A 24101-nucleotide genomic window follows, 5' to 3' on the forward strand; every position below is an offset into this window, starting at 1 on the left:
ACATCAATTCTTGTTTTTTCATTCTTCCTCCTCTTCCCAATCCCCTGAACCACAGACCTCTGAGCAACACCCGCATCAGCTGGCACCACCCAGTTCTACAGGAGTCACCCCAAGGTAAAGGCACTGCGACAGCTGGTTTAGCCACAGCCTAGTGCACAGGCACCAGGATTAGAACCTGAAAGACCTATCCCCGTTTGCACCACTGACTCATTACAGGAGCTGGATCAAGGCTGGCTTAGTCTTTTTGTGAATCAGGGATCATTACTGTCATCGACGCATGTGTTATAAGAGGTCATCACCTTTATAATGGTCATTATGGAGTGGTTAACATTAATGTCACTTATGAGCTTGGAAACATTTTGAACTACCAAGGGAAATGGTCCTGGATTAACTGAGGCGGTGAAATTTCAGAAGGCAGAAAAATACGTACCTCAGGATAATAGGGCAAAGAAAACAAATGTGAAAATGGGACCAGAGGTTTTCAAATATGCTTTAGCAGCAGAGACCTGTCTTCAAATGAAAGCTTCAGCACTCTCCCACCCCTAAACCTTATAAAGTGGAGCCGTTCTGGCTGCAAGGCTGGGCAGGTTAGGCATGGTATGGGGCCAGGACCCACCCTTCCTCTGCCCCACCCACTTTTCTGCCTTCCTCGCGTGGTGGTCCCCACAGTGTCCACAGGAGCCTTTAGGCTTCCAGGGGTCAGAATGAAAACCATCAGTGAAAGGGGGATGCAGAAAGTACCTGAATTCCCACAATACAGTGAGAGGGGATGACAGGTCAACCCTAGGGCCTCGTAGTGCCATATGGCCAGCATATTTGTATATCAATGGTCTCATTCATTGCTTTTGTCTTTCTAGTCTATCTATATGTTTCTTAGCCTTGATTTTTCATGCATATATATTTAATCATAGTTCATACATTTTTGCAATGCATCTTAAAATATTTATGGAGTAAGTTGGTGTCTGTATACATACACACAGCTAAAACATCGTACACCATGACAAATGTATTCAAAGGGTTTGGACTGAATATTGACATACGACAAGTTATATGTCCCCCCGATTCTGAAAGCTCCTATGCTATTTGATTGTGTTTTATACATGCTGGCCTGCAGGAATCCAGATGAAAACTGAATATACTCTAAAATGTTCTCCAAGATCCTTAAGAGCCTAAAAATAGACCTTACTATAAAAAGGCTATATTTTTCCCTGAATAATGAAAAGTATTTTAAATACCACTTATAAGACATTAAACATAGATGGTCTAATTAGTCTCTTTACTTCTAAAGGTATATTTCTTAGGGAGGGGGCAATTATAAGAAGTATTTTTCTAAGTGAGATTTCTGTGAACATTTAAATTATAAAACAGTCTGCTAACTTACAAAAACACTGCTTTGTGTAAATTTGACTAAGGGCTATTAAAATCTAAATGATCTACGGAAAAATACAACATATTTAAATTTCCATCAATTTGAAAAATTCAGGAGAGAAAAAAAATCTGAAATCCAAACAATTGCAAGATATAATTTTTATAACTTTAAAGGAATATTTATAGCTTGAAAAGGAAAAATTTGTGAAATCTATGAAAATTAGGGAGGCAATTCTTTTCCTAGTTCAGGAAAATTATATTTCTTACTCTGACACTGAAAATCAGCTCTTCATTGATATACATTCATTATGCTAGGGTTTCTAAATACTCCCTCCCCTCTTTATTTCCGAAAATAGGAAGACATTTTTTTTTTAGAATTCGAAGCATGGCTTTAATGGCCTATGGTTCTAGGGAGGGTTTGCAAACCACAGCCCAGGAGCCAGCTCCAACACACCACCTGCTTTCCTCTGGCAGGAGCTAAGAACGATTTTTACAATTTTACAATGGCTGGGAAAAAATCAAAACCAAAAAAAGAATATTTCTTGACATGTAAAAATAATATGAAATTCAAATTTCAGTGTTGATAAGTAAAGTTTTATTAGAACATAGCCATATCCATTTGTTGACATTTTGCCTACGGCCACTTTCCTGTCATGATGGCAGAATTGAGTGGTTGTGACAGAGACTGGTCCGAAAGCCTTAAATATTTACACACTTTGGACCCTTAGAGAAGAATGTGCCACACCTTGACCTAAGAGATGGAGCCCACTCTCGGACCCTTCTGTGTGTTCTCGAGGCGAGAGGTAGGAGACGTACCTGGTTGAGGTGGAGCAGGTATCTGTCAAGACACCAGAAACAGCCATAACAGCATCGGAACAAGTACCTCGACAACGCACCATGCTGCTGGATCAGGTTGAAACCAAAGGAACAGAGTCAGAAACAACACAGGAAAGAAGGCAAGCAGGCAGTTTCTGCAGAAACACAGTTTTGACTTACGCACCTGGGAAACACTGGTGGCATGGGAGCTCTATTTTGTGCATACTAACATTACTAATTATGGTTCTAGTATTACTGAGGAGCAATGTTTCTCCCTTGTGGACTTACCTGTCAGGGGTGCTATTAACCTCAGCAGAAAGGGAGGTCAGTCCAGACTGAACAGTAAAGGAAAAGCAGGCCTTCTGGTTCCAGTAAAAACAACCTTTCCTCCCCCTTTATCTGCCCTTAAGTGTCTGATGGTACACTTGCTTTTTCAAAGCAAAGTTTATATTCATGAAGAAGTCACAAGCTGGGCTCAGTGGCTCACACTTGTAATCCCAGCACTTTGGGAGGCCGAGGAGGGTGGATTACAAGGTCAGGAGTTTGAGACCAGTCTGGCCAACATAGCGAAACCCTATCTCTACTAAAAATACAAAATACTAGCCGGGTGTGGTGGTGTGTGCTTGTAATCCCAACTACTCGGGAGGCTGAGGCAGGAGAATCACGTGAACCTGGGAGGCGGAGGTTGCAGTGAGCCGAGATCATGCCATTGCACTCCAGCCTGGGCAACAGTGTGAGACTCCGTCTCAAAAAAAAAAAAAAAATTCTCATCCCAGAAACCAAAAAACAAATAATGCACTGTAGATATTAGTTATGTGCCCACATAAGTAAAGCATCAAGTTTAACTTTGGGGGGAAATAAATCCTGTAATGATTTTTTTTTCAGGACTAATGTTTGAGGGATAAATTACTCCTCTGAAATATAACTTGAACTTGTGCATAGCTCAAGAATGAATACTTTAATGAACCTTTTGGGGGAGGGGTGCTTGGCAGCATCCTAACCACTCTCCAGAGTGAAAACATCCCTGAAAACAATCCTGAAATAGCCTAGGATGAGGACCCCAGGAATAACTCAGCCTTATATGGACATTTTCTCATCCCAGTGTTAATTCAATTGGATGAAACTTGATCTGGACACTTTTCAGCCTGGCTGTGTTGGTGAATGAGCCTATTTAACTAGGAAAAATCACACGGTGGCTGTGTGAAATGTTTAAGTTGTAGACACAGTGCTGGGCAGTAAGGCTGCTGAGGAAGATATTTTTTTTTAACCTAAGAAAGGACACATTTTCCCAATAGTGACATCATTAAAAGCAATTTTGGCCCTTGGTCCTTGTGGGATCTGGGAAGTGATAAATAACCTTTTAGACCTCAGTCAGAGAGACCTTGGGCCTTCCATTGACTTCTCTTTTAGACTTATGAAAGGCTGTTTCCCCAGGGAGTTTAAGATGCCTAGCTTTAGGTGGGACAGCAAGCTCCCTGATGCTCATTAATTTATGATTATCTATTATGAATCACACACACACACACACACACACACACACACACATCACAAATAGATTTAAAATAAAACACTATCCTGTTCTTCAAGAAATCCTGCAAGTTTCCTAAGACTGAAGGACTGATTCCAAAATGCAGGAGCCAAAAGTAGCTAGTTTTGTCCTGGATATGGAAATGTCTCTTCAAGTCACCAAAATGTGGCCAAGCAAAATATTAATAGAAATACAAGAAAATAATTCTACAATCAGGGGCAACTGCTTAGCATGCATTTCCAGATAAGGAAGCCAGATAATTTTATGTGATATCCAATCAACTGCTTCTAATTGATATACTAAATCCTGATTATAGATTTTAAAATATCAACAATTCAGATATCTTTTTCAAAAGCAAATGAAAACAATTCTAAAATATAATGTAAACCTATGGGTAAAATGTCCTCAATTTACTAAGGACACATAGCTACACCTGAAAGGTTGGAATCAGGTAAGTTTGTGAAACTGACCAAGTCACCAACTCTGAGGTGGTGACGGGGGGGAGAGATTAACATTGTGTGAGAACAGCAGAGTTGGGAAAAGTCCAATCTTCCCTTGTTTGGCAGGCCAGAAATACCATGAGAACAGCTGTTTTCCTGGTGTTCTCGTTTCCACTGGCATTCATAACCAAATGTGCATGGAAATAAAAACCAGGGAGGAGAAATCCCCCAGGCACAAAAGCCCTACAGTTTTCTGTCCTTTGAGCTGAGACAGAGGTCAGCTTGCCCATCTCACTCTCAAGCGCATGTGTGCACACACGTGTACACACACACACTCTCATGTACACTCATTCAAACTCTCTCCTTTTCTCCCTCCTTCCTCCTCACACAGGCCAGGAATTTCCCATGACACCTTCCAGGAAACACAAAAGGCAGGCAATATTTTAGCATTAAAACAGAAATGAACGAATATTCCTATCTTATAGTGTATTTTTTCACTTAAGTATGATAAAAAAACAACCAAAAAAAGCATGATAAATGTTTACAAAAACTTGTTTAAATTTCACCTTAAGAGTTCATCCCCTTTGTTCAGCATTTGCATAAGAAGGAAAATCAGTGAACTCAGAACTACTCCCTCCCCACGCTATCTCCACCACATTGGAGAAAACCCAATAAACAAAACCACAAACAAAACAGAGACTCTGGGAAAATAAAAGGTTTGCTGGGAGAGGCGGGGGATGGGAGCTGGGGAGCCCAGGAGCTTTCTGCACGGCCGGCCGCTGTCTCAGGTCACATTTCTGTCCTCAGACCTGCTGTAGTTTTCCAGTAATTAAGTTTCTGGCAACCCAAACACGGAACGTGCTGTGTAGCAGGAGACAGCCTTACCTGCTCTTTCAGCGTGTTACGCATGTACGTGACAATGATTCTTGGAATCCTCACCACAGGGATTAAAAATGACCCTTTCACAACGGTTCCTTGATGGTAGAAGAAGAGAATGGAGAGAGACGAAAGGATGGGACGATCAGGAGGGTCATTTTGACTTCTGGAAATAGGGAAAAAGACAGCATTTTAAAAACACTTTTTATAAAGCAGCAAAAACTCTCTGGTTCCAATCATCTGTGGCAGTAACAACTGAGAAAGTCGTGATGCAATAAGCATTTGGCACACTTTTTATACTCCTTGGTAGCTTTGGTTAAATTGTTTCTTAGATTAATTTAATTCGTTTTGGTGCCACTCAATGCTACAAAGAATATAAAACAGAAAAGCTTAAAAAAATATACTGATGAGTTAAAAAAGTTTTCCTCTTTATAATGCCTAGCCCATCCACCAACCCGTTAGCCTATTCATCTCATTTTCACTTTCGGAAGTTTAATTGTAGCCCGGTCTCCAAGGTTTGATTACACAGGACTATACATAAATATTGCCAGCATTTGCCTGGTGATTAAAAATCATCACCACATCACGTGACCAGGGTCAGTGACCAGAGAGGCAACAGTGAACTCCCGTTACAGGGAGGGGACGGAGAGCCCCTGGTGCTTGGCTTCCGCACAACTCTAGGCTCCCCAAATCCTGCTGGTTTCTACTCTGCTCTTTAAAGGTCACTCCAGTGTGAATCATTTACGGGACCTGTCATGACGCAGCTTCCAAGAATGTGTACAAGTCAGTTTCACAGGCAGGGAAAAAAAGTGAGAAAGAACAGAATGGGCACAGCCATCACTCTCCCCCAAACCTGAAGATAAAACAAAGGAGTGGGGGCTGGTGCCGCCCCAGGGGTGACCCTCTGAATTCCCGCTGAAGCCAGTTCTAGAAAATAAGGCCTTTCTGAGAAGCAACTTCACAGATTCCCAGTGAAGCTTGGTTTCTTTATAATGGATTATTCTACAACTTGGTCTGGTTGCTAATAAGTCACTATGAATTAAGGTTTTGACAGGAGCCTAGGTTTTCAGAGAGGAAAAGGAAGGCAGCCAAAAATGTTTCAAGAGTTGGCAATGGCTGCATTTTGCTGTTACTCAAATCAGCCAGGAAGAAAAAGAGAACATGAAAGTGATACTGGGAGCTGAAAAACTGCAACCCAGTTGTCCCACAAAAAGAGGAAAGTGAGTTTCAACCCAGTATTATTTAAAATAGGAAAACCCATGGAAGCTATTGCTAATAGGAATTCATTTTGATCGGATAAACTAGAAAAGTAGTGTAGGCCAGGAAAATCTGACACATTTTTTTCCCTTTCCTCACTTTTTTTTAAAGGAAGAATGTTTACTTTTCCATTGAGGAGATTTATGTGCCTTAGAACTTATTATGGTGCTCAAGAGGGGATGCAGGCAGAAGAGGACACCACCTGCTTTCCATCTGGCAGGGAAACAAATGATTCATAGGCCACTGGGCCGCAGGGTTAGCCCCCAGGTACTGAAGTGTGAGGTTAGCCATCAGCCTTCTGAGTTTTCACTGCAGTGGGGTTAACCATTTCAGGCAGAGGACTACCTGCACTGCCTCAGCTTCCCTGGTCCGTAACCCATCCTGGTTATGTCTCGAGGCTCTGCAAGGCTTGTTGGCTGGAAGACCCACAGGTTCCAGAAGCTGGGTTATCACGATGAGAGAGGAAACTTAAAAAGAGAGCCCTTTCAACCCAAGCTAGCCCACAGAGCCAGGAGTCACTCAATACCTGCCCTCAAAACTAGAAACAGCCCTACAGAAAAAAAGGCTAATGAAGTGGCATGTCTCTGAGGCCCTCACCTTCTCCTCTCAGACTCATTTCCATGTTCAAAGGTAACCTCTCCCCTGCTGTGTGTATGTGGCTGTGCCTCCAGCTCTGTCTCCCTCACAACCAGACAAACCTGCCTTCAGGAAGAGGATCTGACGCACCCAGTGATGCTAAACATAATACTTATCTCTGGACTTATTGATATTTAAGAATTGACCTGGGGGACAGCATTGCAGTGTTGCGCATATGGGGCAACCCAGCAATGAGTTTCTCAGGAGGCTGGAGAGGACTGGGCCCCCAGTCAGGCTTCCTCATCTCTCTCTAGACCTTCCCACTGGGCCACATCCACCCCAATTCTGTGGGTAGTGGCAGCAAGAAAGACATGGGCAGTGTTAGAGGGTAAGGCGACTCCAGCACCTGCTCCATGAAGCCCAGCTTCCCCCTTCTTTTGGATGTGTGGCTGTTTTGCGTGCTAATGGTGCCTGGCTCCCAGAACAATGAGCCAGGTCCCCAGAATACATCAATCCAAGTTGTGGGGCAAAGGGTTTCCTGGTCCCATCCATCCAAGTCCTCTGACACCTCTGGGTCATGGTACGAAGTACTGTTTTGTAACTTCCAGTCCCATCAGACAACACAGTGCACACAGCCAGGCAAGTCACATCATGGTCCTAGGGACACAGCCTTGTGCTCACTAAAGATTCTTCTGACATTATAGAAAATTAATTTTGTGCTGAGGCTGCTGGACTAGGTGTGGGCTGCATGGGACGAATGGCCTCCAACATAAACCTGGTTCCAGCAAAGGACCATGTGGTTTCCGCAGAGACCATGTCCCTTGCCGTATTTCTTACAACAAGATCACTGCAAATGGGGCTTGGAGAGCTGAGAAGGCTGTATGTTTCTTTCCAATTCTACAGAAAATGAAAATTGTCTTTATTATAAAGAACAGGATTCTTTAGCTGGCCTGGGTAACTCTTGCTGTGTTAGAAGATTCATCTGCCTCTACCTAAATTCTGTAGACTCTGCTATGAATCCATTTCCTCTTCTCCATCAGCAGATCCAGAGCGGTTGGAAACCATCTTTTGTATATTTGAAAACAGTGATGAAGCTACGCCTCAAGTGTCCCTTCAGCCACCTCGAATGGTTCTAGCTTCTTCCCATCACATCCCTAACAGCACCTTTATGGCTCTCAGTTGACCCCTCTTCAAGCAAATGGTTGTAAAAAGTAAATTCTACAGATTGCCCATACTCTGATACCTGATGGTCTTTGTATGAACTCTTCTGCCCTCTTAGTGCTTAAATGAATGACAAAGATGAATGCATCCCGGCTATATTTAATCCTCACCCTGAGTGCAGGCCAGAAAAGGACACAAAGAATTGTGAACTTTGAGATAAGAAAAAAACCTTGAGGTTTCAAAATTAGGCAGAAAATCAAAAAGGAAGCAGAACTCTTTAATAAATGGAATAGTTGTGCTAAAAATAAATCATTGTGTATATTATAAATTATTTTTTAAATCAAAGTAATATGTAAAGTATCTTACAAACCCAGAAAGCACTGCTAGGCTTAATAGGAAAAACAGCAGTTTTCTTCCCATTCGTAATTCTCTCTCCCTAGAGATAATACTGTAGTTGTTTTAGAGAACTCACCTCCACACCTCAAAATTACATGGTCTTACTGCTATTTCTTGATTTTTCACCTTCAGATACTGTCTACTGACTTTTCTGCTATGAAAGATTCTGGTTTCATTTTCTTACATAGCCTAACTTCCCTAATCACCCTCACACTCATGTTCCCATCCTTTCTTCCAGTATAATCACATCAAAGTTGTTAATGCTTAATGTTTGTTATTCATACATAAATAATATGTGCTGTAAACAATATTCACAACTAATCCAAGTAGCATATCCCATTAGATTTCCCTTCCCGTACAACTTGTTTTTTTTCTGAAGTTGTTACACATTTTTATTAGCTTGGATTTCCATGGGCATTACCGAATGCTTCACCAATGCGTAATGCTTTTCTTAGCATGTTCGAACGCACCTGGTATTCCCTCAGTTCCATTTTCTTTTCATGGTGACATCTCTCCTGGAACCCACTGTCTACCTTAGACTGGATGCTTTCTCGACCTGCTGCATAGCTACCCTCCTGAGAACTCCTTTCTCTTCTTGAGGCTGTTTGCTGAAACTCACATTTTCCTCTCTGGCTTACTTACCAGTTTCAGTGCGGAACATCCCTCCTAGAAAGGACGTGGGCAGGGCAATTTTGGGACTGGCTGCGCATGACTTTATTCTTCTTTACCCTTGACAGGTAGTAGGACTAGGTATAGTACTCTATACTAGCTATAGACGGGCTATACAATTCTAGGTTGCAAATAATCTTTCAGTAGACTTCTACAGCCTTGCTGTACTGTTTTTCTGGTTCAGAGTTGCTGTTGAAAGTCAGATCCTATTCTGGTCCTTGATCCTTTGCCTGTGATCTTTTTTCCCTTGGGAAGCTTCTGGGATCTCTTTACTTGTGTCCTCCAGCCCTGGGAAATTTTGTTTGTTAATTCCTCTCTTTCTTCTGTGTTTTTTTTTTTTTTTTTTTCTCTGTATTTCTGGAACTCATATTAGTCAGATACTGGGTCTCCCAAATTTATCCTCTTTTAATCCTTTCTCTCTTATTTTATGTCACTTTGTCTTTTTATTCTACCTTCCGAAAGAGTTTGTCCACTTTACATTTTAATCCTTCAACAGAAAATTTGCACTTTTGTAATCACACTTACAATTACTCAGGGGTCTGTTTCCTCACTACGCACTTCTTCTGTTGGTGGGAGGGGGTCCTAGCAACGTATCTTTGTTTCTCTGATTACATTCTAGTTTGTTCTGTAGTTTCCTTTTGTTCATTTTGTTTAATAATCACTGGTGAACAGTTCAAGTTGAAAAGTGAGGCTCTCCAGAATGACCTGGAAGCTCTGTGTGAGGAATGTTACTTGCTGTCTGACGAGCTTCACTGTTTTGCTAGGAGTCAGGAAATCCATTTCATTGAGGGGCCCCATGTGGCACTATCTGTAGGTCTTTACTTTGGGTTAGGCAGTTTCTCCATAAAAGCATCCTCTAACCTCTTCCTAGGGAATATCAAATGAGCTGCCAACGTTCTGGGAGCTGAACTGTGGAATGTGGGGTACTGATGTGTGTGTGGGGTGCCTCACTTCAGTGTGTAGGCTTTTACTTACTACCCCTGCTTTTAGTACAGAGACTTGCCCCCAGCCTCAACTGTACCTGATACCCCAAGTCCAGGTCCTCTCTAGTTTCTCTCTCTAGAGAACAAATTTCCCTGTCTCAGCTGGTGTGGATTTGGGAGTCTACTCCTTAGGAAGGCTTTCAGCTAATCTTAGGAATGGTTTTTATACTTGAATTCCTGAGTCTTTCTGGGATTCTATGGCTCACTTCAGGCTGCATCTTATTTGCACTGCCTCACGCAGCCAGCATACAGACAGGCTGCCTCTGCTTTCTCCAGTGGAGCTCAGGGGCACCGCTCCACCTCCCTCTCCTCCGCTCTGACCATTCGGTTGATGTTTCTTTTTTTTTTTTTTTTTTTTTTTTTTTTTTTGAGACGGAGTCTCGCTCTTGTTACCCAGGCTGGAGTGCAATGGCGCGATCTCGGCTCACCGCAACCTCCGCCTCCTGGGTTCAGGCAATTCTCCTGCCTCAGCCTCCTGAGTAGCTGGGATTACAGGCACGCGCCACCGTGCCCAGCTAATTTTTTTGTATTAATAGAGACGGGGTTTCACAATGTTGACCAGGATGGTCTCGATCTCTCGACCTCGTGATCCACCCGCCTCGGCCTCCCAAAGTGCTGGGATTACAGGCTTGAGCCACCGCGCCCGGCCTCGGTTGATGTTTCTTATCTGCTGTCACTGCCTCTGTTTCTCACTGTCCCGGTGTGTTTATGCCTGTTTCAATCTTTCATGATTTTTTGAGTGGCTGGAGAGAGGGAAGGGATTCAAAGATAAGTGTATATGCCTCACTGGAACTCCAAATGAGAAGTCCTCATTGAAAACGCTTTGGTTTTGTTATTTTAAGACAACACAAAATTGCTGTCAGGCAAATATTACTTGCCGGCCAATTTGGTTAGAATACCCTCTTTGCTCCCCTACTTGGGAGCAAGCAATACACACAACCCACCCCCAGCTGCTTGTAGGTTCTCAATGCCAAGGGCAACAGACCCTCTATGAGTCCTCTGGAACCTCTAATATGGAGGCTCCAGAACTGCACACTACATTAAACACCCACAGTGCTCCTGGCCATGCACGGTGGCTCACCTCTGTAAGCCCAGCACTTTGGGGAGGCCGAGGTGGGCAGATCACAAGGTCAAGAGATCAAGACCATCCAGGCCAACATGGTGAAACTCTGTCTCTACTAAGAATACAAAAATTAGCTACACGTGGTAGCACGCACCTGTAGTCCCAGCTATTTGGGAGGCTGAGGCAGGACAATCGCTTGAGCCTGGGAGGCAGAGGTTGCAGTGAGCCGAGAACACACCACTACACTCCAGCCTGGCGACAGGGCAAGACTCTGTCTCAAAAAAAAAAAAAAAAAAAGAAAGAAAAGAAAAGAGAAGAAAAACGAAAAAGCAACCCACAGTGCTCCTTATCGTCAGGAGGAAACTGCTCGATGGCAGGAATCACCCCTGGTGGACTGTCTCTCCCCATGAAGCTCATGTTTCTCTATCATTTGGTCCGAGAGGTTGGAGGAGGATCAGCCCTATGTAGAGTAAACTTTCTGTTCTGAGTCCGGCCCTGACATTGCCCTGGCTGGGCTCCTCTGTCCTGTGGGCTCTCGCTGACCCGGGGTGAGAGTCCCACACAGAAGAGGTAAAGCGTTCAGGGCTGTGTGTGTTTGGGTGTGTCCTCAATTGCTTTCAGAGGCGATGGGGATATAAGCAGAGAAGCAAGTAACTAATTCACTAGTACCTAACCATAATATAAATTATATTTTGTGGTTACATACAATTCCTTTAGGATTAATTTTTTTTCCCTAAGCAAATGTTATTGGATTTTGCAGAGCACAAAGTGAGGCTCACAGAATTTACTGAAGCATATTCAAAATAGACCAGTAATTTTTTTGTCTAAAGTCAATTTGGATGGATATTCATAAGGGAGTTCGACCCTTCCTTTTTTTTTTTTTTTTAATATTAAAAGAATGGCGGGTACGGTGGCTCATGCCTGTAATCTCAGCACTTTGGAAAGCCAAGGCGGGTGGGTCACAAGGTCAAGAGTTCGAGACCATCCTGGCCAACATGGTGAAACCCCATCTCTACTAAAAATACAAAAATTAGCTGGGCATGGTGGCAGGTGCCTGTAGTCCCAGCTATTTAGTAGGCTGAGGCAGGAGAATCACTTGAACCCGGGAGACGGAGGTTGCAGTGAGCAGAGATTGTACCACTACACTCCAGGCCCTTTTTATCTTTCAAGTCTAAGCAATATGATCTCTCCCTGTTTGGCTTCTTTCTAAATTTTCCAGCTTAAAGCAAAAGAGGTTGGAAATGTGACAGATTTAGGGTATAATATTTCTTCTCACCACCAAATAAGCATACACCCCAATTTTTAGCTTAGTCTTTTATTCTTGCCAACTTATTTTAAGGGGCTAGGTCAACATTCCCAAATATCTTTTGATACATTAACATGAAGCACATAGATAAACCAAAAGAAAAAAAACACTGGACCTACCTGTTGAAATAACAAGTAACCACTGCTCCAGCTATAGTCATTTGCTGGCACGCAAGGATGAATTCACTAGTCCAGAAGAGGCCAATTAAATGGTACCACCACATGTACCGAATACCTGAAAGGGGCTTATATTCCACTTGGCCACCTTCCATAACCTGGGCAGTTCCTAAAGTTTAAAACACAAACATCCTTTATATCAGTGTTTTCCTAAGCATGAACCATGGTTCAACAAGCCATGTTTCTTTATGCCTGGCCTTTGGCATTACATAAAACAGATGTCAAAGTCAAGTACCCACCATAATTTATAATATATATAGCAAAAAATAAAAATCAGGAATACACATTTAACTTCTAAATAATACCAACAGTGATCTTTATGGTGATCATTGGTAGGCAATTTCCAAGACACCTAACATATACTATCATACTCATCTCATTTTGTGGATATGAAAACAGGTTTAGAAGAGGCAAGTAGGCCAGGTGTGGTGGCTCACACCTGTAATCCGAGCACTTTGGGAGGCCGAGGCAGGTAGATCACACGAGCTCAGGAGTCTAAGACCAGCCTAGCCAACATGGTGAAACTCTGCTTCTACAAATATTAAATACAAAAATTAGTCAAGCGTGGTGGCAGACACCTGTAGCTCCAGCCACTTGGGAGGCTGAGGCAGGAGAATTGTTTGAACCCAGGAGGTGGAGGTTGCATTAAGCCAAGATCATGCTACTGCACTCCAGCCTGGGTGACAGAGCGAGACTCTGGTCTCAAAAAAAAGAAGAGAGAGACAAGTAACTTTTGTAAAGTCTCAGGGTTCATAATTAGTAGAAGGAAAATAAAAACCTGAACACGTGGGACTCTAAAAATTCATAGTTTTCCTACCACATCACTTCGTGATGCAAACCAAACTTGTTACATTGATGAAATCACACAAAGATATTAGTACCACATTATAGAATCCTTCTTCACCAAAAATGTAAACTTTATGAAAGAGACAAGTATCTTTGTTTTCTCAAAAGGATCTATTTCAGATTTCATTTCAAGAGTAAACTGTCTTAGCACATTTTACCGGGCCTCAGCGTTAACCTTCCCAGGTTCAGATCCCAGCTTTGCCTCTTTGTGGGTAGCTCAGGACAAGTTATTTAGCCTCTCGGAGTTTTAGATTCCTTATCTAGAATACCTGGAGGAGTTTTAGATTCCTTATCTAGAACACCTGTAACCTGGTGGTAGTCTGAGGATGGAATAAGATTAACTGGAAAGTACTTGGTATTGTGCCCAGTCCATAGAAATAGCGTCTCCCATAAGTGATCATGGTTTATTACTATCATTAAATTTCAGGAGCACAGTGTTACATTCAGCTGAGGCCGGCAAGGTCGCCCTAATGTTTTGCCATTCACATAGGTATATCCTGCCTTCTTTTCTCTCCTCTAAAGAAGTCCTTGAATTAGCTCTGCAGACACCGGTAAATCCGAATCCCAGCTTTGTGGCTGCATATGAGTTTTAGATATTTTCCCACTAAGGATTTTAAATCAACTACTGTAAAGAAGAAGATCTTTGGTTCTGGTCTTTGGTGAAACCTATAGCTTGAAGAACATTTAGATTGTTTCATATTTCCTATCATAGCTATAAACTGACTTTAGCTTCGTTATTCAGGAGTCCTTAGATATTCACAGTAGGGTCTGTGTGAAGGAAAGGGGAGGATAACTGCTGTAGATCAAAAACTGATTCCACTGACTAAGACTGATTTTAATTCCCAAGCTCTATGTTCTGCTGAACAAGAGTCACATTGTAAGAAACAGTGGAGCAGCTTGATTTACAGAGAGATCAATATTTTATGAATGCTGGGCTCACTTTGGTTTGGAGGCCATATTTGTTTTGGGTAAGGGATGGATAAATGCCTATGCTTTTCCAAAATGGGGTGTGATTCAGGGCATGCTTCAGGAAACATTCCCAATTCCAGAGGAGGCATCCCCTCCCAAACAGAGTGCCTGTTTGGTAGGTGAGGTCAGTGGACTTTGAGAACCACTTTGGAATATCAGAAGTGCTGTGCGCCAGGGAACAAGTACCTGCTCCTCCTACAAGGCCCAGCAGTATTGGCTACAGATTATGGTTCTGCAAAACCAGGTTCACAGTATCATGAATAGTGAGTGAGGGCAGAGAACGTTTCCACAGAACAGGAAGGATGGCTTCTTCAAACAAAGGTAAGTATGTCCTGCTGGACCTGAACGCTAATGGGGGCCAGTCTCTCCTCTCAGCTGCCCTGTGCTGTCAAGGGCACATATGCACACACCTCCCAACCTGGCACAGTCAGTGGTGGGAGCAGCTGAAGTGATGAGTCAAGATCCACTTAGACATTATAAAGCCTCTGGCATTTCCCAAGAAGCAGAACCCGCAAGTTATTTTTGAATGATCACTATTGTATCTGAACATCCTGATCAAAGCCATCTTCTATTTGTTCCTGGGGTGTTTAGGACTTTCCTTTAGGGTAGAGTTTCTCACTGACATTGTGGACCAGATCTTCACTGGGGCTGGGGCTGTCCTGCACCCCGAAGGGTGTTAGCAACTTGCCACGCCTCTCTACACAGATGCCGGGACGCTCTCCCACCCCCACCAGCCACGACAACCCAAAAATGTGTTCACGCGTTGCCAAATGCTACATCAGGGGCAAAAAGTCACCTGGAGGGGCCGCTTGAGAACCACTGGGTTAGACAAACATTCAAGGGTGCGCTGGCTTCAGGACGAAAGCTAGGACACTAGCTGGATCCAGCTCGGAGCCTGCAGTTGCAGAGCCTGTGGGTGGGGCAGACGTGCTCAGGCGCACATGACTGCCCTCTCCTGGAAGGCTGTGTCAGTGCAGGCAAGATCCCCTCATCACATGACAGTTGCTTTGTCTTTATGGATTGGGCACTACCGCTGCTATCATGGGTAGCTAATGTCTGTTAAGGGGAACTAGACTACGGGTAGATCCTAAGATAGGATGAATCTCAGGGGACGGTGGTGGGAAGAGCACTGAATTGGGAGAAGGCTTGGTTTCAGGCTCAGCTTTGAAATGTGTGACAAGCAATGTGGGCCACCACTCTCTGATGGTGAAGAGAGTAGACAAGATGAACTTGGGACAGTGATTACTGGCTTGGGCTTGAGAGTCACACAGCCTGAGAGTCACACTTCTGCACTGTCCCCTAATGGCTGAGCAACTTCGGGCAAACAGTGGGACTTTTTTGAAATCTGCCTCATCACTTGAAATTGGAGGATAGTAATCCTACTTCTCACACTCTTGGTGATCTCGTCCTGTCTTGGGGCTCTATGTGCCAGGTCCACAGCTGTTATGAGTTAAGTGTGATAAACAGGTAAGGCTCTTAGAATATTAAGAGCAATTGGGTCAGCTATAGTGAGTGCCATACAGGGTTAGCAATAAATGAGATATACGTGGATAGTATTCCAATTCTGAAATTAACTTACACATTTATTGAGCATCTACTGCATGCTGGCATTATGCTGGACCTCAGCTATTAGGGGGAACAATAAAAGAGGCCAAAAAAAAAAAAATCAGAGCGAGGATGCCATCTGAGTTACTATCGGAAACCTTCATGCTCCCATACTGTTCCATTCATTTCCCCTTCTTCTGCATAACTGTTTTATAAATTCCCCTTCAACCTTCAAGAGCTTCCTTCCCATCCTCACTCTCAATGATCTTACCTCCTATTTCTCTGAGAAAACTGGTGAAATCAGAAAAACCTCTGCTAGTGCCAACCACCTAATACCTACCTGCTATCAACTCAGGTCCATCATCTGAGCCCTCTCCCTGAACATTAATAAATGGTCCATGATCTTATGGCCCACACTTCACCAGACCCCACTCTTTCTCATCTATGTGAACATAGCTCTTTATTTATTTTTTTTGGAGGTGGGGGATGGAGTCTCGCTCTGTTGCCCAGGCTGGAGTGCAGTGGCGCAATCTCAGTACACTGCAACCTTTGCTTCATGGGTTCAAATGATTCTCCTGCCTCAGCCTCCCAAGTAGCTGGGACTACAGGCATGTCCCACCATGCCCAGCTAATTTTTGCATTTTTAGTAGAGACAGGGTTTCACCATGTTGGCCTCTGCTCTCCATCTCTTGACCTTGTGATCCACCCGCCTTGACCTCCCAAAGTGTTGGGATTACAGGCATAAGTCACCATGCCTGGCAGCTCTTCAGTAATTTTCACTCTCTTTATCAAAATCTTTCTCTGTACTGAATCATTCTCAACTATCTCCCATCTTTAAGAAAAATCTACTGTGGACTCTTTCCTCTTGCAGCTTCCTCCCCATTTCTGTTCCTTTTAACAGCGAAATTCCTCAGGATTGTCTACATTTCCTCTTTCTAATTCTTTTCCTCCCACTTTCTCTTCACCTGCTCCAATCATGATCATTCAGTGGTCAATCCTCAGTTCTCCCCTAGTGGCCGCACTTGCCACACCGGACCCTGCACAGCTCTGTGAAACCCGTCACCTGCATTCCAGGGCACCACACCCACTTTCCTCCTCTACCCGCTGGTCACTCCCTTTCAGTCTTCTGTTTGTTCTCCCTCATCTCATCTCCAGGGCATCATGAAGTGCCTCAAAGCACAGTCCTTGGATTTCTTCCCCTCTCTATCTACATTCATTCTAATCTCATGGTTTTAAGTAATATTAATATGTTCCCAAGTTCCTAAATGTAAATCCTAGCCAGGACCTCCTCCACTAACTTCAGACTCAGACAGCTAACTGCCTACTTGAGATCTCTACATGGCAGTCTAAAAGACATCTCAATTAAAGCAACTAAAAATTAATTTCTGATCTACCTTAAAATGCTATACTCAAATTCTTGCCCCATATCAGTTGATGGCAAAGTTATCTTCCAGTTGCTCAGGCCAAAATCCCTCAGAGTCCTCTCCAATTCTTTCTTTCATGTAACCAGAAAATCCAATTTGCTCTACCTTTGAAATAGATGCAGAATCCAGTATGTCACATCGCTTCCACCATTATGACCTACTCCAAGCCACCATCCTCTTCTTACTGAATCACTGCTATTAAAATGTAGTCAGGTAATGATTTTATTCTGCTTAAAATCCTGTAAAGACTTTCCAATTCAGGTTAGAAGCCAAAGTTCCTATAAATGCCAGAAAAGCCTCAGGATCTGACCCCCTGACTCTTCCCTGAACCATGCTCTCCGTCGCCCACTCCACTGTGGCTGAATAGGCCTCCCTTGCTGTGATCTAGAACCCCGGCCTCTTGCCAGCCCCTTTGCCTGGGATGTTTCCCCTTGCTTTAGATGGTCTTATGGCTCTGCTCCCACCTACTGCAAATCTTTCCTCAACATCACTTCCTCAGTCAGGCACCCCGACTGCCAAATTTAAAAGGATACCCTGCCCCCTTATGCATTTCCTATTTGTCCTTCCTGCTTCATTTTTTCTCCATGCCACTTATCAACCTTTAAAGTTCTATAACATTGACTGACTTATTTTATTTTATTTAAGGCCTGTATTTCCAGCATTTTTAACAGGGTCTGACACACAGTAAATATTCAATAAATATTTGTTGATTGAGTGAATGAATGCATATATCTTCCTCAAGTAATACATTTTATTAAGGAGATTTGGAGACAACTTTCTAGAGATCTCCCTTGAGAGCATCAAAGTTATCTGAAGGATATTCATAGTGCAGTTAGCTGTAAATCTGGATATTATTAGCAAGCTTTAAGGCATTTCAAAAGACTCAGGTGATATAATGCTTGTCGTAGACAGCAGTTCCTTAAGGAAGGCAGCCCGGCTGGTTGGGATTATTCCCCAAGGGAAGCAGGCCTAATTTGGAGGGGTTCTACTTTCTAGCATATTCTGTGTACTTGGCCTTGTCCAGAAAACTGGCCCAAGGGTCCTGCCAGCCCCAGCCTTTTGCTCTGGCAGCATGAGGATTAGGAAAAAAGAGGAAAGTCTCATTGACAGGCAGCCTGCAATATACGAGTTCTTCCATATATTCATCTCATCTAACACCCACGACACTGATGTGATGTTACTCACTGGGTCAGCACCCCTAACTGAATCCATTCAGGTGTGGAACTGCGCTAAGAGACACAGAGAGAAAAAGGCGCGGTCCTGAACCCACGTGTTCTTACTCTTGTGGGATGACAATATAACTTGCTTGATTGTTCACAGCACCTGTCGCTATGGAATGCACATTTCCTTACCCACTGCCTCTCTCCCCACCCACTAGAATGTCAGACCTGGACTGCAGAGCCACTGTCTTGCTCCCTGCTGTATCTCAAGCACCCAGGGCATGTGGTGGACACACAATGTGACACCACGGCTGACAGAGCAGGCATGAGATAAACAGTTGTTGAAAGAATGAAGAATATAGAATATGCAACGAAAAAAATAGAGAAGAAATATCTAAGTATGGCTGAGAAATTTATAGGAGATTTTCCAAGAAGAATGATACTCAAAATCAATCTTAAAGAATGACTAGCTCTGGAAGCTGTTTGGGGTGGAGAGTTGGGATGAGAGTTGGACAGGGGAGGGGATTCTTAAGGAAGAGCCCAGCAGGAGCAAAGGCATGGAGACGTGCATGGAGACTGCTTTCCTTTGCACCTTCCGAATAGGACCATGGCCTTCTGAAACAGGAGCTGTTTCGACTCTCTCCTGTCACCCTCCCTTCACTCTTTTCCTAGAACAGGACTGCGCCATCAGCAGGCTTTTGCAAAATAACACCAATTATCTTCTAGATCTCTGATAACTTTAAAACAGACAATTTTCTTTTTAAACTGTGTTATTGAATGTGCCAGGGAAAGCAAAGAATAAACTCCAGAGCTGAAGGAACTAGATGTTCCTTGGTCAACATTAATTCCTAGTGTAAAAAATACATGTGGTCCCTTATTTGCACACCAAAGCTTTTGTCTCACCTCAGCCTCCTAACATCTTTGTGAGGCAACCTCACATCAGTTTTCCACTGCAAACATGGCAAAAAGGAAGTGCGGGCAGAGCCAGCCTGGATCCCAGGTCATTTGATGGGAAACCTATGGAAAACCCTCTGTCCCTGCTGCCTATTTTCAAGCCCACCCCTATGTGCATCCCAAGTGTATGGTGTATGCTGTGTGCAGCCCTGTGATTAAATCTTCTAACTGCAGCACAGACCTTAAGGGAAGCCCCCACCCCTGCCCAAATCCAATATGGGTCTCTTCCATTGTACGGACTCTGGAGTTTCCAGACCACCTTAATGACCGCTGGGGGTGACCAGGTCATCTGAGTTCTTTCCAATCCACCAGATTGCCAAGGTCACTACAGTTTTCACTTTTTCCTATTGGATTTTAGCAGTTACTGTCAAATTGATGGTAACAGACAAATCCCAATGGACTAATAAATGTCATTGTTAGGTGGTGTGGGATGGGCTTGATATGCTCTGCTGAAGAAAATCCCCAAACAAGTCAGAATTTGTCAACTAGTTAAGAGAATGATTTACAGTCACTAGAAAAATAACACGTCTGGGCAAAAATTATCAACTTGAGTTCACTCCTATCTTTTTTTTTTTTTTTTTTACACAGTAAAAAATAGTATTCATTCAACCTTCTGACACAGTTTAAACAAACAACTATTTGTGTGGCTCACACTTATAACCCAACACACGGGGAGGCCGAGGCGGGTGGATTGCTTGAGCCCAGGATTTCTAGATCAGCCTGGGCAACATGGCAAAATCCTGTCTCTACGAAACAAATACAAAAATTACCTAGGCATAGTGGCACTGGGGAGTCTAGGCACTGGGAGTCCCACTCAGCTACTGGGGAGGCTGAGGTGGGAGGATCACTTGAGCCCGGGAGGTTGAAGCGACACTTGAGCCTGAGCGAGATTGAGGCCCTGTCTCAAGAAAAACAAACAAAACCCAACAAAAAACCATAAACAAAAAACAGACAAACAACTATGTATGTACTGAAGAAACCCACACATAAAAGCGGGTGCTAACTGAAGAGCGTGTCTGTCCCCGTGAAGCTGCCTGTGGCACGTGGAATGAGACAGCTGGGCACTGTGCAGGGCTCGCCACCCGCTCACCTGGCACCTCTTCACAAGATGTGAAAGCGGCTCAGAGTCCCTCTCAAGTGTTAGCTGGGGCATCTTCTGAAGATCAAAAAGTGGTGCAGCTGCTGATCTGCCCAGCCCTCGAGCCAGGCGCTCTGGCACTGATGAAAAGGGTTCTGAGAACAAAGGGGACCCTGTGCACCTGGATCGGCCACAGGCGGTGGAAGGAGGGGACGGGCGATCTGGTTTCTATGATGCCAGACCCCAGCGGGGCAGGGGGGCAGGGGCGGCTAGCTCTGCGTGGCACCTTCTGTCCTAAAAAGCCTAAAATCAACCTGCTGATAGATGCCTCTCTTAGGTCCAGGGCACCCAGTTTCTTTCTGGCCCCTCTACTGCTCTTGCTGTTTGCTGCTTGCACTGACAGTGAATTATCACACATCACTGCGTGAGCCTGAGAGCGACTGCAGAACGACACACTGGCTTCAGCCCTGAAGAATAACCTACAGGTCTCTCTGCAGTGGAGGCTACTTCATGCTCCATAAGCCCTGGGCCCAACCTATGCCTAGGCAGGTAAGTTAAGGGCACAGGTTGGCAGCTCACGCCCAACCTATGCCTAGGCAGGGAAGTTAAGGGGCACAGGTTGGCAGCTCATGCCCAAGCTGGCCTCGGGGCTTGTTCCTCTGACTTGACTGGCCTGGCCTCTTCCCTTGACCCCTGCAGGCAGGTTCTCTCCTTGTGCTGTCTTGACCCTCGCTGCACCTCTCTTTGCCTCTTCTGTATTTTCTGACCCGGACATTTCCAGTCTGTCCTCTGAGAAGCCCTCTTCGACTCACAGCGTGGATTAGAGCTTGTTCTGGTGCTCCTGCAGCTCCCCAGATTTCTCTGATCATCACATCCATCAACCTTCGCTGCGATCACACATTTCATTGTTGGACCATCTACTTGACTGTCAGTACCGAGGGCAGAGAGAGAAACTCAGTTCTGTTCCCCACCTCCCCTAGTGCCGTGCTCGGTGTCTGGTTCCCACAGTGCTCACCAAATACTTCTGAGTTAAATTAAAACCATCCCTGATCCAAAACATCATGGGGTCTAGCCATAGACACAGTTCCCGTCATCCAGACTCACAGCCAACAGGGGCCCCTGGGCTGGGCCAGCTGGGCCTAAGGAGGCCGGAAGAGGAGGGTCCTTCACTGGTCCTGAGCCGTATTTCCCAAGACCTCCCTGTTTCTCTGGTGATTCTCTAGAGGCAAGGGTTCAAGCCCCACAGTGCCGCTGCCCAGGGCCACCGCCACCACCTTCCATCACACCTCATCCCCAGCTGGCTCTGGCTGTCAACCTCAAGCCCCGGACATGTTATGAGCACATCCCACATCCACCAGCCAACTGCTATGGTCCCCGATACAGCTTCATCTTGAACAAACTTGAAGAGACCTATTTTTATTTCCTAGCTTTGGATCCCAGATGCAAGGGAGGTGTAAGGCAGCAGAAAGAGCACAAGCTCCATTTCAAAGCTCTGGAGTCACAGCACGTCATGCCTCCCAGCTGTATGACCTTCGGCACATGACTTCCTCAGAACCTCAGTTTTCCTGTCTGTAACTTGAGCGTAACAATACCTGCATCACAAGGGGACTGTGATGCCCGGGGACAGAACATAAGAAAGCGTCCAGTAAGAGACTGGAATCTAGGCCACTTTCAGCAAAGGCCTGTTTCCCTTCATGCACCATGGCCACTGCCCTCCCTTCTGACCAGGGCTGAGCCCACTTCAAGCTCGCTCGAGGAAGACCATCCGGTGCTCAGGCTTCACCTGTCTCACGGTATCTGTTCTCCCCTCTTCTTGGCAATAGAACCTCTGGTTTTTAAATGGTGGGTGGCTGTTGCCCAAAATGAAGCTACATTTCCTGGTCTCCCTTGCAGACGCGCGCTGCTAGATAGCTGGGACCTGGTTAATGAGGCATGGGTGGAAGCACCACCTGTGACTTCTGGGTGGGGGGCATGCTTGCTTTCCTCCCTGCCAGCCTCCTCAAGGTCGCGATAAGACAAGGCAGTGGGAGCCTGAATGGCCTTTCACCATGAGGTGGAGGCAAGGGCAGAGGGTGCAGAAGAAGAAAGCGGGTGCCTGCGTCCTTGAGCTCTGGGGAACCAGGCTGGCATGGATCCTCGCCATGTGGACGTCATCTGTGTGACAGAGAAATGACCTTACTTCCTACTTTAGCCACTGTTGCTTTGAGTTTTCCTTCACTCCCAGGCAAACCTCATTCTGACTGATTATAGCCCTGCACCCCTTTGACCAACATTCCTTCCTGGGTAAGTATCAGAAGTTCACTGCAGGCCTTCGGCGAGCTTCCAGGGAGCCCCCCGCAGAAAAGACTGGCCCTATGCACCTCTGAAGGTGGACACGTACGCCTCCAAGGGCTGCTCCTTCCAGGGAACCTGCTGACCGTCTTGGCACTGTAGCCTCAGTTAGCTCCAGAGGGCAAGGAAGAGGGCATGCTAAGAATCTATTACATAGCGGCTGTTCTTATGTGACAGGAGCCAGTGAGGGACAAGATCAACTTGAGAAAACAGTAAGAAACCGCATTAGCCTTGCTGATCTGACATCGGCTGTGGTCCTTATCTGTCTGGTGACAGTCTCAAGAAGCAACGTACTCTTCTGTACTTGCATCCATGTGTACTGAATTTGGGCCTTAAGAAAATCACACAGAGGAGTTAGAAAAGATGTAGACAGTGCCACTCCAAGTGTGGTCCACAGACAAGCTGCCTGACCTCACCTTGTTAGTGAGATGCAAAGCTTGTGCCGGAACGTAGATCAATTGCATCACCAAGCACTTGTTTCTCAGATGACATTTTTTTTTCCCCATAGCAAGACTTTCTCAATGAAGGAAGCAATGGAGTGATGCCCATTCTAGCTAAGCTCCTTATCTGGCTTCAGACTGCACTCTGAATAGTGCTCTTTAGAATATGGTTGCCCTGTTATGGAGTTTTACAAAAACATATACTAGGTTCCATCCCAAACCACGTGAATCAGAATCTCTGAGGCTGGAGCCCAGATAACTGTATTTTAATAAAGCACCAAAGTTGATTCTGAGGAATAGCCCTGGTGAAGAACCACTGTGTGGATATATGAAAGAAAGAGGATGCAGGAGAGAATCTTGTCTTTTCAGGACCAAGGAATGTGAACTATGCATTTGCTTTAAATGTACACTGGCTCTGCTGGGCATGACACATTTTTTTTTTTTTTTGAGATGGAGTCTGGCTCTGTTGCCCAGGCTGGAGTGCAGTGGCACAATCTCGGCTCCCTGCAACCTTTGCCTCCCGGGTTCAAGTTATTCTTCTGCCTCAGCCTCCCGAGTAGCTGGGACTATAGGTGCACACCACCACACCTGGCTAATTTCTGTAGAGAGATGGGGTTTCACCATATTGGCCAGGCTGGTCTCAAACTCCTGACCTCGTGATCCGCCCACCTCAACCTCCCGAAGTGCTGGGATTACAGGCATGAGCCACTGCGCCCGGCATTCACACATTTTTAATAGA

General features: G+C 44.7%; 1 protein-coding gene across 2 annotated transcripts in view; it reads right to left on the reverse strand.

Moving 5' to 3' along the window:
* Window positions 1–24101, reverse strand: part of SLC44A3 (solute carrier family 44 member 3) — a 72048-nt gene that overhangs the window by 21594 nt on the left and 26353 nt on the right. The window contains exons 10-12 of one of the 2 annotated variants that reach the window (XM_064370184.1): window positions 12559–12724; window positions 5038–5194; window positions 2185–2268 (exon numbers count right to left, since the gene is read on the reverse strand). In XM_064370184.1, coding sequence (XP_064226254.1) covers window positions 2185–2268; window positions 5038–5194; window positions 12559–12724 — 407 coding nt within the window. Of the gene's footprint in view, window positions 1–2184; window positions 2272–5037; window positions 5195–12558; window positions 12725–24101 lie in introns of both variants that reach the window. The other variant, XM_064370183.1, reaches the window with a different exon arrangement.

This window comes from Aotus nancymaae, unplaced genomic scaffold (assembly GCF_030222135.1).
Source record: "Aotus nancymaae isolate 86718 unplaced genomic scaffold, 86718_ANA_hifiasm-v0.15.2.pri h1tg000103l, whole genome shotgun sequence".
In the NCBI taxonomy this organism is placed as follows: Eukaryota; Metazoa; Chordata; class Mammalia; order Primates; family Aotidae; genus Aotus; species Aotus nancymaae.